This window comes from Mytilus californianus, unplaced genomic scaffold (assembly GCF_021869535.1).
Source record: "Mytilus californianus isolate M0D057914Y unplaced genomic scaffold, xbMytCali1.0.p SCAF_7, whole genome shotgun sequence".
Taxonomy (NCBI): domain Eukaryota; kingdom Metazoa; phylum Mollusca; class Bivalvia; order Mytilida; family Mytilidae; genus Mytilus; species Mytilus californianus.
In genome coordinates, this window is record NW_026262723.1 from 62,184,059 (window position 1) to 62,201,042 (window position 16,984).

At 31.2% G+C, this 16,984-nt stretch overlaps 1 protein-coding gene across 2 annotated transcripts; it reads left to right on the top strand.

Annotated features, from left to right (window-relative positions):
* The first annotated feature begins 965 nt into the window (after positions 1 to 965).
* Positions 966 to 16,664, top strand: LOC127707491 (protein PERCC1-like). 2 transcript variants are annotated; one of them, XM_052212068.1, is made up of 2 exons: positions 966 to 1,019; positions 15,511 to 16,664. In XM_052212068.1, the coding sequence occupies exon 2, from the start codon at positions 15,572 to 15,574 to the stop codon at positions 16,445 to 16,447; it is 876 nt and encodes a 291-aa protein (XP_052068028.1). In that variant the 5' UTR covers positions 966 to 1,019; positions 15,511 to 15,571; the 3' UTR covers positions 16,448 to 16,664. The 2 variants fall into 2 exon arrangements, with proteins under 2 accessions (XP_052068028.1, XP_052068027.1); XM_052212067.1 differs by lacking the exon at positions 966 to 1,019 and adding an exon at positions 8,117 to 8,374.
* The last annotated feature ends 320 nt before the right edge of the window (positions 16,665 to 16,984 follow it).

Here is a 16,984-nt window from a genome sequence, read left to right on the forward strand (position 1 = left end):
CAGTTTTAAAACAACAGATGTCTAGGTTTTGTATTTTAATATACCCCCAAATGAGCCTAATATGTTTGAATATTTTCCTTTGATGTTTTTTTGACTGTTTGAATATCTTTCTCACGATTCTGTCAATATTTGTTTTCCTTCTGTATTGTTTTCAGAGTTTTGGGTTGGTTTGTTTTTTTGGGGTTATTTTGCTGTCCTTTATTGTTTGGCTGCTCTTCTATTTGCATTTGTTTTGTTATATAGTCATTGTCAGTCAATTACTATCTAGTTATATCATTTGTTTTGTTTGTTTGTTTGTTTTGGGGTTGTTTTTTTATAAATAAATATTCCACAAGTATTCACCTGGAATGAAACCTTCGTCTTCATAACTGCAAAAGTTACACAGTTTCTTAAATTGATTATAAAATAAAGGACGGCTAAAAAAATCATGAATGAAAACACACTCATAATCATGTACATCAGACGCGTTTCGTGGATACAAACGACTCACCAGTGACGCTCGAGAAAAGTTTAAAATCCAAATACAGAACAAAGTTGAAGAACGTTTAGGACCCAAAATTCCAAAATGTTTTACTAAATACAGCCAATGTATCTTCTCCTGGGGGTAGAAAATCCTTAGTATTTCGAACAATTCAAAGTTTTGTAAACCTACGACCATATCAATGATATTTCATGTCAACGCAGAAGTGCTGACTACTGGGCTGGTGATACCCTCGAGGAGGATATTCTTCAAACATGATTTTTTTTAATTTAAAAACCGGATTTAAAACGTGCTTTGTACTTGAATGTTCTGGGTTTCTAATGTTGTTAATTGTGTCTACTGTTTTACTCAGATTATATGATATCTTCTTTAAATACTTGTTGATGCTTTTGTTATTTTTATTTTGAACCGTTCTACATGTAACTGCCATATATGGTCATGGGTTACTCCTCCCGGGTCAAGTAGATATTATCTCACGAGATGTCAACGAATCGTCATTTCAATATCTCAGTGAGGAAATTTTATGGACCAAGTTTTTGTAAGTATTTTTCAAGTATTTCAAGTGTTATATGTTGTGGGTAAAAGTATTTGTGAATGAAACATAAAGATGAAATAAAATCTGACGTTTAGTAAAAACAAATCGTTAAAGACTTTTTTTTTTTGCAATTACTGATTTTAGTTATTTTTTGTGCTTCAACATCCACGCTATTCTTTGATTGTTAATATATCTTTAAAACAATTGAATTTAGTTAAAAGATATAACTTGTGTATTGTTTCATTTTGTTCCGTCGGAACCTCTCCCTTTAATAGAGCGATTTGAAGTTGATGTTTCCGTTGACCGTCAAATATTTTGAATAATATTTATGCGTTATAAGGGAAAACAAATTTTTTTTTTAATATACCACCATCTCCATAGTATCGCCTGAAGAATAAAATAATATAATTTTTCAAAACATATAATTTTAATGAAGTAGAACAATTGTTTTGGAATGAACTTCACAAGTCCTTGCAAAAAAATCGTCCAGGTTCAAAAAGAAACGACACAAGGAGTAATTAATATTTTACTGAAATGGACCAAGTTTTACATGAAAAATTAATATTTATTTTTTTAAACAAAACGCATCGTTGGAAAAATGACAGAAAGTTGGCAAAGCTAACTCAATATAAAGTAAGAATAAAGGGACATACAAAATTTATAAAATTTAATTCGTTAGTTAATGCATTCTCATATACCAGTAATAACCGGTGCAAAAGTTATTCATATCTGAAAATATTGTGATGAAAATTTTTTTCTCGAATATTTTGTCATTAGAAATTTTGTGATTTTTTTGTAACGAAAAAATAAATAAGGGATGAATTTTATAATTGTATATTGAAACATAAGTATTAAAGTTCGAACTTATATATCTAAATATTGTGTTTCGTTTCTTTCGTCTTTTTGTTGACTTGTTTATCAAGGAAATGACAACAGTCCTCTCTTAACTTCTAAATTTCTTTAATTTATTTTTTTCGTTTATTTGTATCTTGTGTAATTCGAATAAAAAGCGCATGACTCTCCCCAAAAAATATAGTCAAAATCCAATATATCATTATTTTTATTTACATCTTATCCATCAACAGAAAATCAGTTGTGTCGGACAAAGCTCAAATTTCGCATATTTTAGCGTCCTTTGTAAAATTGTAAAATTTTAAGAGGCATCTATGAATGAGACATTTCAAGTATGAATATTTATACTAAAAAAAGTGGAATTCAATTATTTAAATGAATTTTATCAATAATTTTTTTTTCAATTTATTAAATAAATTGCATTAATAAACTTGTATTCAATTCATATTAAATGAATTTTGTTAATTACACATTTCTTCCGTACATACGATATCATTGTCTAAAAAAAGTAATACTTTGAGAGACCGAATATTTTCATCATTTGAAACTTTCTAAATTTTTGTAAGCATCTATTTTAATTATCTTTTTTGAAGCGCAATGCAATATCAATTTAACGGTATGTCTTTTCGTCAAACTAAAAATAATAAATTGGAAAGTACTAAATGGTAACACAAAAGAAAACACGAATCTGTCATCATTAGAAATTAGAAAATATTGTATACTGTTGTGGGGATCTTTCTTACACTCTATTTTGCTTTTGTTTTTGTGTTTGTGTTTAAACTTAATGAAAGAAAAATAACGCATCGGAAAGATAATTTTTATAATCTGACATAGAAGGATAATCTATTATCCATAGTAAAGTCTTTTTTTTTCATTTCTTTTCTTTTCTTTTTCCTTTACATGTAAAACCATAGAACGATATTGACAATATAGTACTAAGCTTAAACTGAAAACGTGATGATCTTGCAATTAAAAATGCTTGTCAAGAGCTATGTGGATATTTCTAAACTTTATACGGATTTTAAATTTTCCCACGTACTTTCTTAACCGTAAAAACCAAGGAAGATACAAAGTTATTTTAATATAGACAAACCTGGAAGCTAATTTCAATTGTTAAAATCATGTGGGGATGATAAGCAAATTTTTAAACAAAAAGTGTCAAAAATTGACTGACATCGAACTGATAATTCTTAAAGAAAGTAATCTTTAAAGATGGATGTCAGATATATTAGAAAGTGTCCGTTTATCAAACAGAAGATGCTAATAGGGCTTTAGGACAAACATTTTAGATAAAAATTTGAAGATATTAACTTTATTTGAATGCCCTGTATTAATTTGAGGATATTCGTTGGATTTTCACAAGATAAGTGTCAACTGATTTTTTTACAAATTGATTTGAATGAAGAACGTCTCTGAACACAATTGATAATGGAGTCAGTCTTTTCTTTTCACTATATTAAATTAAATCGTATGTCTCTATATTAATAAAATTAATCATTGATGATAACTTAAGTTAGCAAAGTACATTTTTTATTAACAATTATTAAATACTACAAATTTAACTTGTAGAAGATATTTACATTTTTTAGAAATGAAATTTATATTGTATATGGAGGTTCAGAGAAAAAAATAATATATAAAAAAAAACAGTACAGACTGTTTAAAGATATCGTTTTATTCGTTTGAGCGTAAGTGTGAAAAGCCGTTGCCAGCCATTTTTAATTCAGTTTTGTTTATTTGTAATGTTGATGATAATCATTTTGAGATAGAAATAATATATATTTCTAACCAAAAAAATGCTAAATACAGTTTTTAATAAGTAAATATAATTCTCGCCATTTCAAAATTGTTATATGTAATGCATTAAAAAGTAACAGGTATTACAAAAATATCGGACAGTACAACAGAACAACACCCGACTGCCGTCTGAAGAAAAATAATAACGAACAATATGGGCCACATGACTTGGAACAGACACACAATGTGGTGAGGTTAAACCTCTCCTTTGCCTTACTAAACTGTGTACATGTATCTAGAATCAGTTATATATTGAAAATGTTTGATCCTCCTGTTATATCAAGCCTAGAATATAGCAAAATTCACAAAAATTCCCTTCCTTGTGTATGGTGAAGAGAATGTTGTTGTTTTTTCTTTATACAAAACTACATCTTGGTAGAATTTTTAAATATTGGTGCTTTTCCATCACCGTATTCCCCATCTTTATAAAAAAAACAATATGATCTAGTCAATGTTTTGCCATGAGAAATCCTAAATATCATTTTGATCAAAATATTAGGGTTGCACAGCGCATTATGAACAGAAAATTTCCTGTAGTTGCATTGCAATCTTTCCTTTGGTCGAGCAGTGTGGACGGACGGACACAATGATCACTTTATATCTATACCTAACTAGACTGATATGATGAAACCTAGAGTCATGACAGAATATGAGAAACATCATCAGCTTTATAACTCAGTCTATAAGCATTTGCAAATCTAAATACAACAAAGCACGGAGGTTTTCATTTGATAACACGACTCCTTTTTTCATGTTTATTGTCTTGCAAAGTGAAATCCTATGTTATACTAATTAAATTTATTTAATAGTTATTGAAACCTCATAAAATCTTGTACTGGTGGTCGTTGATGATCGAGCAGACAACAATCTATTGTATATTTAAAGCATATTAATAATGGGAATTCTTCTTAATCTAAAATGTGCTTTTGTTCACTTTTCAAACTCTTGTAATATCGAAACCTATCTGTCTTTCAAAGGAGTAGGCCCGGTAAGACCCCCTTTTGGCCCCAAAATATAGCATTTTCACAAATTTGTTGAAATTTAAACTTTAAGCTCATTATTGGAAAGTAGAATACTTTTGTTCCATAAATATGGAATGTTTTTGACAATACAATACCAGAGACATATATACACAGGCATCAGATAATAGCATCATAAATTCATGTAAAATTACTGAAATCTTCACAATTGTAGCATTTGTGCTAATTTAAAGACTGTTTTTGTCTAAAATAGAAGTGGTCGCATTTGCGTTCAGTCTTAATATTTAAATATATGTTGTATTTGATGATAATACATAATATGTTTAAAGGTTGAGACTGAACACGAATGCGGCCACTTCCATTTTGGCCATCTGAAAAGTGACGTTTTATGGCATATTTGATAGATTTTTCATATTTAAAATTGAATTTGAGCCTCTTTAATGACCAAATCAGTTCAAATGTTTTACATAAACTAATTGAATCGACTGAAGTAGAGACTTATGTGTTTGAAATATGTCAAAAATCTTTCATCAGATGTACTTCGAATTTTAGGCCAAAATTAGCACATACCGGACTTTTTCCTTTAACCGGACTTTTTCCTTTAACGATTTCATAGCGGGAAAGTAAATATACTTCTTTATGCCAAGCCCGCCAACAGGAGAAATGACCGATGGTTATCATCTCAGAATATATATATATATGTTTAATTTTTTATTCTGAAATCAAGTAACCTTAGAAATTTCCAATCTGTAAGTAATGAATTAGTCGCTATCTAAAACAAGCAACAAATAGTTTTCATTTATGAAAATGATAAGCAAAACAAAATCGGTAAAAGTTGCAAGAAATCTTGATAAACATCGTGAGACGCATTGAGACTTTTGCGAAATTTTACTAAGATTCTGCAGTTTTAAAATCGTTATTGTTATTTTCTCTCGTGGAACATCCATTTTTTTCTTCTTAGTATTTCATACATTGGACATGGAGTATAATAGCTGACTGTTGTGTATTTTTTTTCCGTGCATGTATCCGGTAAGAAGTTGTTCCTAAAAACATAACATTATGTTTTATTATTGATACTCATATGAACGATGCGATAAAAAATATATCTAAATATTTGAGATTTAACTTTTTTCTAAACCACTGCTTGAGTATACTTTTCAGTAATGACTTCAGATAGAATGTCAATTTTCGGGATTATTTCTTTTACTAAGTATGCGAAAGTGGCAGGAGCCCATTGCTTAGAGACTCATATGAATTCATAATTGAACTTCTCGTCCTTTCTCGTAAAAAGTTCCAAGACCTAATAGATAAATATTCAGTGTCGCCTTCACAGATAATACAGGATGGTCTTGCGTTACATATTCTAGGTGCTGTATCACTTTGTTTCCTTAACATTTTTCCCTTTATTTGTCTTTGTACTTTTATGTTCCTTTATGTCGTATGACTCTTGACGTGACTCAGCATTCGTGCATCCAGTTTTCGGGTTTTTTGGCTTCGGGCGTTCCTGGTCTGGGTGGGTCCAGAGGTGCGATTTGGACGAATGAGGCTTTTATAGTGTTGTTTTCATTTTGTTTACCCTTGCATTTATATTTTGCTTAGTTTGTGTATAATTATGTCTTTTTGTTTAACTTACTGTATGTACTATCAACTACAAAACAAAATTGTTGGCGTCTTCGTCAGATTTATTTGTATGTTTGTTTGAATTCCTAAGTCAGTTTGTTGTATGTCTGTGATGTTACAGTTTTCCTTTTTTTTTAATTGTCTTTATGCTTTTGTGTTCCTTTTGGTCGTATGACTCTTGGCGTGCCTAGGTATTCGTTAATCCAGCTTTCGTGATTTTGGCTTTAGGCGTTCCCAATGCGGGTGGATCGAGAGGTGCGATTCGGACGCACGAGGTTTTTAGTCACGGATGTTTTCGTTTGTTAACCCTTGTATTTATATTTTTCTAAATTTGTACTTTATCGGGAAAGTATATTTCATTATGTTTTACTACACTGTATGTACTATCAGCTACAAAAACTGTTTTTGCTGGCGTCTTTGTCAGATTTATTTGTGTGTTTGTTTGATTTTTAAAGACAATTGTGTTGTATGTCTATGATGTATGTTTACACATTTTTGGCTGTTGGATCCGGGTTATTGTCACGTTAACCAATTATGTTTGTTTGAGTTGCTCGCCCAATTTAGTAAATATAACGAACTAGTAACAACTATTATACACGTGGGAGGTCTTGCTAGCTTAAAACCAGGGTTAACCCACCATTTCCTTCGGAAAATGCGTGTACCAAGTCAGGAATATGACAGCGTTTGACTTCCCCTGTTTTAAATTACCCTGAAATTCGGTATTTTTGTAGATACTTTTTTGCTTCTTTCAAACTCTTCTCTAACAACTGATGCTTACTTCCGGAATAGATATAAATATGACTTTAAACCAACAAAAAGTCCCAAACACCTACGCACATACATTAAATATAACCGGACTATATACCATAAAAACGAAATCGCAAAAACAACGTATCAAAATACAGATGGATTGAGGACCAATAATTACCAAAAACAAAACGTCAAATTTCCAAAATGAAGACATCTCTTTTAGCCGTATTCAAAACTGACCCTTCATGATGGTAAACGATTCCTGTTCCACTCTCATACCTCTCTTATTAATTGCATTAGATTTCAGAGGTAACGAAAGAATCATCAGGAAGAGTCTACAAAAGGCAAACAAGAAAACACTAGTATTTTTCGAAACCATTCCACTTGCTACTTCAACATTAGTAATTACTTACTTTATAAGTTGCCTATACTTATATTCGAAGCAGAAAGAATATAATCTGATTCACGTGTCCGCGATTTCACCAGTGCATTCGTGGAAATTTAATTTCAAGAAAAATAAATTAACAAAACATCTCCCACTGGAAGACATAATATAATAACACCAAGAATGAAACGACCTGTGTTGAAACAATGTTAATATCATTTTTAAGTTCATATTTAAAATTGCTTAATTATAAATGTTGTATTTCAATTTGCACAAGCCATATAAAAAAAGTTTTGCATTTTGATATTGAATATAAGCATTACTCACATATATAGATGTTTTTTTTAATAACTATCAGGTAAAACTGTAATGTGAGGATGCTTAAACATACTTAAAAAAATGAAAAATAAAATTTCTGAATAATTTATTTGTAAAGTAAATATTTGTATAATTATAAGTTATTCATTGTTTTAGTTTAATTTTCGTGAAATTTTGCTAAGTCATCCTATTTTCTCCCACGAACAATTCCGATATATAAATCCAAAACGAAAACTTCACTATCAGTATGCTATATCTTTGAGATTAACTTGTCAATTTCGAACAACTTAATTGTTAAAAACTGCGATAAAGTACGGAAACCGAAATAATCTGAATCGGACGTGCAATGGGGCGGTTTAAATAAATGGAAACATATGCAAATATGAGAAAAATTTGATATGATTTGCTATTCGAACTCAGGTGAAACGCCTTATGTTTACAAAGTAAACTTATCGTAAATCACACCGAGACTTCACAGATAAGCCGGACAAAAATATGGTTTCCCAGTAAGGAATAAGCTTAAATTATCGATACACAACTCAACTCAAGATAAAATACGTTAGTTTTAGGTTTTAAAAATGGTTTCCTTCAGAGAATATTGTGATATAGCGGGATGAAATGATTTTCATAAAGGATTTTTCGAGCTTACTGTCAAGGTAAGGTGACAATTGTTTGTTAAAGGATTGATCTGCTGCAGATTCAGCAGCAGAAGTTATTCCTCGATGTCTGTTGCAAGTGTCAAGGTACATCAATAGTTTCAACATTACTTGGTTATATAAGGTCAAGGTAGATGTGGACATAGATAAATGCAAAAACTGTTTGTAAGTCAATGCAGATGTCTACAAAGATTTAAAAAAAAACCGGTATAACTGTTTTTATACTTATTACCTACTGTTGATCTAAAATTGTCTCTAACAAACTAGGTCAGTAGTATCTGTGTATTTGGGTCAATAGTAATCTGAAAGAACGGTTATCCAATTGGTATTGGTACCTTAGTTTTATTATTGTTACCTAAGGAAGCATTAAATCTACAGATATACTAAATAATTAGGAATAATATCTTTGAGCAGTAGCGGATGCAAAAAGGGGGAGGGGTGTCAAAACTGTTGCTCTTACTCGTTAAACCATGAAAACTTGCAGTCTTTGTAATAAGCCATAGAACAACATGCTAAATATACTAACATATGTCAGAGGTCATAAAAATAACTAGATGTTTTAAAAAATGACCTTATTACTGTTGAAAGTAAGAATACGACCTAATCTGCTCGGATTACCTAATGCAATGCCATGAGTAAGGTGCCCATTTCCTTGTCTACTCTGAGAACTAATTTGGAAAGATTTTATGCGTTAATCGTTCATATACGTGACATAGTTTCAGATTAAATATTGAAAGAAATATAGTTGTTAGCTTTTTGCAAGCAAAATAAATTTCATACGGGTTTAGTCGAACAGTTTCTCTTCTGTTTTCTTTACTTCAGAAACGCCTGAGCTTTCCCTCAATTTTTACAACACGTCTGCCATTTTTCCTAATGTTTAGATCCATGCATGTTTTCACATAAACTATTTAAATTTCATTTTATCAGTGTTCTAAAATTACATTAAATACTTAAGACTTTGACTTTAAAGTGAATATTTAAACAATGAATACTTGTTATTTTAACGACGTACAAAGAGTTATACCTTTATGTACGTGTTTATCATGGCTAAAGTACACTCTACTAGACAAATACATTTTGATATTACGTAAGGAATAATCTGATTTTTTCAGCATTTCCTTCAGTAATTTTTACATTTTTGCGGTAATTCCCCCCTACCTTTAAAAACATCCATTATTTACAAGACCTCTGCCTTTTCGTTAAGCCGTCTACACATGTACACTTAGTTTTCCATATCTTGTTTCCGTGAACCAAATCTCTGGTGTAAATTTAATAGTAGATATGGGTCCTTTTTGGCAGGACAGGCAATATTTTACTGTCAACAAGGATAAAATATTGAATGGAGGCAGAACCTTTTCTATGAGGTTTTGAAGTGTTTGTTGATTATAATAGGTGATATACTATTTGTAAATATTTATATAATTTTATAAAGGTATTTTCAGTGGTATTACCTTATGCTAAAATGAGTTACAAGCAAATCCAACTTAAATCCATACGAGACGACGCAATCAAATTTCAATTAAAGTCTTACTTTAACACATACAGTTTTTATGCACACATGACTGATTCTAGTCAGTTCCTTCTAATCAGATTAATACTAATTGGACTAGATAATGGTAGTTTTCGTTCAAAATGATACATTTGTTTTAACTTAAAGATTTTGCAGTATAAAATTATCTTTTGAAAATCTAGTAATAAAGCCGTAGTCAACATTTTAATATTTTCTATTCATTTATTTATTTTCTATGTTTTATGACCAACTCGAAAAAATATTTGTTCGTATTCGAGTTGCATATCCCTCTAAAATTACAACATAAGCAAGAATATAAGTTACTATATCTCAAACATCTATCACAATTTCAAGTTATTTTACCATTTAAAGAACTTTAAACGAAATTTGATTGGTATAGGGTTAATAAATACGCTCTAATGTACTTTTTGATCGAGATCACAGAGTGTTCTGTTGCTTTTATTCAATTCCATTTTTACATATCCTGTTGACTTTTTTTGTATAATTTCAAGCTATGTTAGCATTTAAGGAATTTTGAACGACATTTCGTGGTAATAGAAATAATTTAATATACATTTCAATTGACTTCGTGCAAGAGAAAACCAGACAGCAGCCTATTGTTTTTGCCGAATTTAAATATTTCTCCATCTCATCTATTACATTCAATGATACATTGTACTTATTTCACTATATTTTCATATAGTGAGCGGTGTATTCAGATCGCCTTCACGATTTTTATATTCGCGCTATATCCATTGTTTCGACACTCCACTTTATAGTTATACGGCTTATTTCATTAAGTCGGACATAAATGTATATCCATTAAAACTTCACGTGCAATAGCCTTTATATTGAAAGTTCTTTTGTTATGTCTAAGTGCTGCACTTTTAAAAACTGTGGTAACAAGTTATTCATTCGGTCATGACAACATAAATTCAATCATTGTCCTTGTAAATGTACCATGGACTCAAAACTCTAAACTCTTATATGTATTTATTGTATTATTTTTATCGGAATCCAAATTCCAAGTTTTTTCTTATACTGTCAAAGTTAATTCTGGGCTCAGTCCTGTATCCTTTCTATTGAGGTGTCAAAAACTTCAGGAGACCGGTCTATTTTAACCAATAACCCGAGAAAATTTATCAAATTTAGAAAAAGCAGTATCATTCAACTGAAAATTATATACAACTTAAGCTTTACCATGTTAAGAGATGACCAAAAACTGTGTTGCTATCTACCCTATTTCTTATTTTATTGATTCGGTTTATGTGACAATAGATTTAGAAACAACGTGTCAATTTCTCAAATCCTTGTTTATTTCGTCAGAAGAGGAAATGTTATCACTCGCCTTCAATAATTATTTATTTGGATTTAATAATAGGTTTTATTGGTTTTAAGACGAAGATTGTGATAGATTTGAGATTGGGTAATAAATCATTCAAACAGGTGGAATGAACTTAAAAGACCGACATTAATTGAGAAATTATTTGCTTTATACTGTTTATTTCAAAGTTTATGTATAATGTAGCTTTAACATGTAAGCTTTTAATGTCTCTTTTATAACACAAATATAAATATACATTTTGAACCCATGTTAAAGCTGGTTAAAATTGACACATGCAAAAACGGTTATATGGCAGTAACATGGATGTATTATGGTTAGTCTAACCAGTTTAGCCCTGTAAGCGTATCGTAGTGGGCTATTTGTTTCTAAAATAAGGCTTGAAGGCCGTACTTTGACCTATAATTGTTAACTTTTTATACATTGTGACTTGGATGGAGAGTTGTCTCATTGGCACTCATACCACATCTCCTTATTTATTCCGACACCTTTTTTGTTCAGATGCCAAAATAATGGCCACCAATTGTAATTGCTGCAAAGGGCAAAACATCTTGCCAGTAACATTTAGATTTTGCCCATTTCGTTCAATTTTCCACTTTTATTTTGTTATATCTGTGCATGTATGAATAAGTATGACACAGTTGCAGCTGGACGTTACGAAGCCACAATCAATAAATCAACACTAAATACCTGTGTCAACCATGGAAGAAACTTCATGATTTCAAAAAGTTAAAACGTGGAAATCTTTCTTTGAACGAATTAATATGTTCAACACGGCACAAACTTTGAATGTGGAGTTATGGTAGTGAATAGTAATATCCTTTATTTCTTTCTTTTCTTTTTTGTCATTTTAGAGTATTTGGTATTAGTGCCAAATCCTTTGTAATCTGTTAAATTTGTTAACTAATTTTCTATACTGGAGCTTGACATCATGTATTAGGGTCTAGATGGGGTTTACAGACTAGAGAATACCTCGATTACAGAAAAATGGGCAAAAAAAATAAGAAATGAGAAAAATGATCCAAAAACTACTGAATAGAGAATAATGGGGTTCCAAAATATATATAAAAAAAATAATTGGCAAAAAAATGTAAAGAATAGAGAAAAAAAATCCTAAAAAATTAAAGAATACCGAAATGATGGACCCTCATCAAGACCCTCATGTATAAATTCTGTCCTAACTGTTGATGAAGATCGTGTGTTTACCTTTAGATGTGTTGGGTTTTTTTTAGTTGTTGGGTTGCTTTGTCATTTACGTATAACACCCACATCTCCTTTCATTCATAATCTTGTAGCATTCAGTCATATAACCTTTAGAAATCAGTCATAGTTGAAAGCTCGATTGTGTTGAAATTTAGGTTATCAAAGTTTCATGCAGTGTTTGCATGCACGAATTACATTGCAATCGATATGTGTTGACTTTGATGGCGTCATTCCTTTATCTATCTAATACTTTAGACAATTGTGCACCTGTGTTACACATGTTGAACGAAATTGCTTTGTCATATAATGTGAGAACATTCTTAAATGCAAGTTTTGATTTTAACTGTTCGTGTCGAAATTATTAAAAGCTCTTTTCCTGGTAGAAATTCAGTCTGCTTAATTCCGCTGAATTAGTATAAAACCAGTTTAATTCTGTAGTAATAGAGTTATAGAGTTATAGATCAAATGGTAGAATACCCCTCCTGAATTCGACATATCTGTTTTATTACAGAAAAAAACAGTGGCAGACTTAATGATTTTGTAGAAAATACATTTAAGTAAGCCTTTTGCTATATTTTCGATCTACTCAGTAAGCCTGTCGCTGCCTTTTCTATCTATTCAGTAAGCCCGCCTCTGCATTTTTTTATTTATTAAGTAAGTCTGTCGCAGTGTTCATTATCTATATTCAGTGAGCATGGTGCTGTATTTTCTATCTATTCATTAAGCGTGTCTGTATTTTTTTTTATCTATTAATTAAGCAAGTCGCTGTATTTCTATATCTATTCAGTAAGCATGTCTCTGTATTTTTATATCTATTCAGTAAGCCTGTCTCTTTATTTTCTATCTATTCATTAAGCAAGTCGCTGTATTTTCTATCTATTCACTAAGCAAGTCGCTACCTTTTCTATCCCTATAAAACCAGTAAGCCTATGATTGTATTTCTATCTAATCAGTAATTATGTTGCTGTATTTTCTATGTTTTCAATAAGCATGTCACTATATCTTCTATCTATCCATTAAGCATGTCTGTATTTCTATATCTATATATCCATTAAGCCTGTCTCTGTATTTTTCTATTTATTCAGTGAGTCTGTCGCTGTATTTTCTATCTTCTCAGTAGGCCTGTCGCTGTTTTTTCTATCTATTCATTAATCAAGTCGCTGTATTTTTCTATCTATTCACTAAGCAAGTCGCTACCTTTTCTATTCCTATAAAACCAGTAAGTCTTTTAATGTACTTTCCAGCTATTCAGTAAGTGTGTTGCTCTATTTTCTATTCAGTAAGCCTGTCGCAATATTGCAATTACTATTCCTAGCTGTTATAAATATTCACAGAGCATTATCATCCAACCCCACTTTTCTTGTGTCTACATGAAGGGATGTTATATTAATAATAATTGTCATTATTCTAATTCTAACTCCGTAATGTTTTAATGTTTGATTAAATTGAAATAAAAATTATTATGTTGAAAAAATTAAATCTTGGAAACAATTAATGGTTTTCTAACTTCATCTATGAAAAAATATTAAATTAAAAAAATCACATAAAACTACACAATAATTTGCTCTCGTTTAACCAAAGTTGCATATTTGTAAAGTATGTAATTCTAATTAATAGAAAAAAGGAATTATTCTTTTACACGCGCGCACGCGAGCGTGTGTTTTCTTCTTTCATTGTCACCTTTAAAGCAATTATTAATTTTATTAAGATAGATGGTGAACTATTTTCATTAATATTGATGCAAAATCACATATCAAACCACACATAAAAAATAGATATGATTTTAAAGTTTTTTGTGTTTTAACGCCACTTTTAAGCACCGCTTTTTTGGCTATTTCGTGGCAGCCAGTTTTTATTGGTGGAGGAAGCCGGAGTGCCCGGAGAAAACCACCGACCTTCGATAGGAAAACTGACAATCCTGGTCAATTAAGATTGGAGTCGAGTGCACCCGCACGAGCGGTGTTCGAACTCACAACCTCAGTGTTGACTGGCTTGTGATTACATGCAGTAGTAACTACTTATAGACCACTCGGCCACCGAGGCCCCCATAAAAAATAGAAGGTTGCACATTCATAAAACTGGTTTAATCCTGCCAAATGTTTATGTAGGTGTCGCAAGTTGGGAACCTGGCCGATGTATGATAATTTAGACTTGGGTATATGGTTAAATACTTATCAAATGCTGACCGCAAGGTGTATATATTGTGTTGTTAGAGTTCTGTCTCATTGAAGTATACTCCATATAAAAATAAGAAGATGTGGTATGATTGCCAATGATACAACTCTCCACAAGAGACCAAATGACACAGAAATGAACAACTATAGGTCACTGTACGGCCTTCAACAATGGGCAAAACCCATACCGCATAGTCAGCTATATTCATGTCTTATTTTATTCCCTTTGTCCATATCTGAAAAGAAAAAATCGTAAGATCGGATTTATAAAAGTTATATGTTATAGACGTTCCTGACTAATTAAATTTCTAATTCCGTTTGTAAGAATCTAAATGCCTCCTCGCTTGTCCTATCTAATTTGAAAAAGCTTTAGTGTGTGATAACATCACATAGTTGATTGATTTTGGCTTGAATAAGAAACAATTTTTATGTTATTACAATTATTACAATTATGCTGCTTTTTCAATTAATTTAAAACTCTCTTCTTTCCTGTACATATATGTATATAATTAAATCTGATAACATTTTCCAGAGGGGATCCGACTTTAATAAAATGTGTTAACAGGGATGGATCTTAACAGTCAACCGAAGTTGCGAGATGGGTTCACGTGAATTTGCGTTTATTAGACACCGAAGCAAAAGAAAAAAGAAAATACAAATTTTGTTAGCCAGCTAGCTTACTGTAATTTCTGGTAGCCCAAGCTACGGATTCAGTAATTGAAAATTTCTAGTAGTCCCCTACTTGTGTGTCATCTGATCTTCTAATATTTCATCTCTGTTATCTTGCAAAGCAGGAATGGGTTTACTCGCGACCAAAACGAAAAGTCACGAAATTACAAACAATAAAAAGCATTGCCTATAGTTATGACAAATAAACAAGGGTGTAATTTATTTTTTTCTCTTCCAGATTTGAATGAAAACAGAAAAATGACAACAAATTCCTAACAAATCATAATACAAGGAATTAAATGCATATTTTTCAAACACCAAAAATGCATGACAATGAACCAATGGCCGCCATCCATGGTACACGAATGTCACCTCACCAACAGAATGATGTCAGGAGCTCAATTATTAAGCGGCCTTTTGAACCATTGGCGAAACCAACAGTAGATACTCTACCTGAAAATTATAAGTGTCCGAGATATGACGATAAAATGGAAGATGACGATTTCAGTGACCATGATTCACATTATTCCGAAGACTTTGAGGATTGTGATTTTAATCTTGAGAAGGAACAAGAAAAAACTCCTGATATTACTCAACGTCTGTTGAATTTTGCAGATATGGTTAATCAAGATATTAAAAAATTCTTTGGGAGGAAAAAGGATGACGAATCATGTGACATTTACGAAGATAAATGGGTCGCTACGAAGTCTGGCAGGGAACTCTACTATGCAGATCTGTTAAGGATAGCACATGGTGAATCTGTTGAATTGAACAAAACAATAAAAAACATGTCTTTACCAAATTCGCCAAATAATAATAATGACTCAAAATATCGGTATACAGGGAAAATGGACACGAAAGCCGGTCTCGGTCCATTAAATGAACTGTTTGATTTTGGACTAAAAAAAAATAATACAAAGAAAATCAAACGCCCAAAAGTTGAGAAAAAAATTGACGAAATAATTCCTATGCAACACAGAAAACTGCCAGACTCTTTTTGGAAAGAGCCAGGAACAAATAGTGACTCAAGATTAAATGGAACAAATGCTCTTCAATCGTCGCGCGCACCAGACTTTAGTGATCTTCTGCAATCATGGGCACGTGGCGAAGAAGAAGAATTCAGTTCAAGTGAAATGAGTATTGGATCGGCAGAGTCTGTCATGGAACAATTGTGATTATGAAAAAATATATTGTCAGAAAGTGAAAACAAGCAAATGAAATATTTAACAGGGTACAAATATTACCAGTGCAATTTTAGTGAATCCATTTACATCTCAAATCAAATTAGAAGTTTTAATTAGGGACATCTCATACTAGTATTCATTTCCATGACAAACTTTACAGAATTGTCTAATGCATATATTATATTAAAAAGTAAAATGTTCACAAATATTTAAGCCTTGCATATTACATTATAAAATCAAACTATTCAGTATAGAACCTATATCTTATAGATAAATATTTTACACTTTGAAGAGCAAGAACTATGCAGTGTTACAATACAAGGACCCTAAACTAAATGAACTTTTCAACAAATATCACATATAGAATTCACCAAAGAAAAAGGTGAATGAACAAAAATGGGTGCATTTTTAAAAAAATAATTGCAATTTACTAGCATATTCCCTTGAAAATAAAACGTGTACATAAAATACAAAAAAACGATGAAAATGTTTAATGATTTAAAGCGATAGAATCCCAGCGAAAACGTA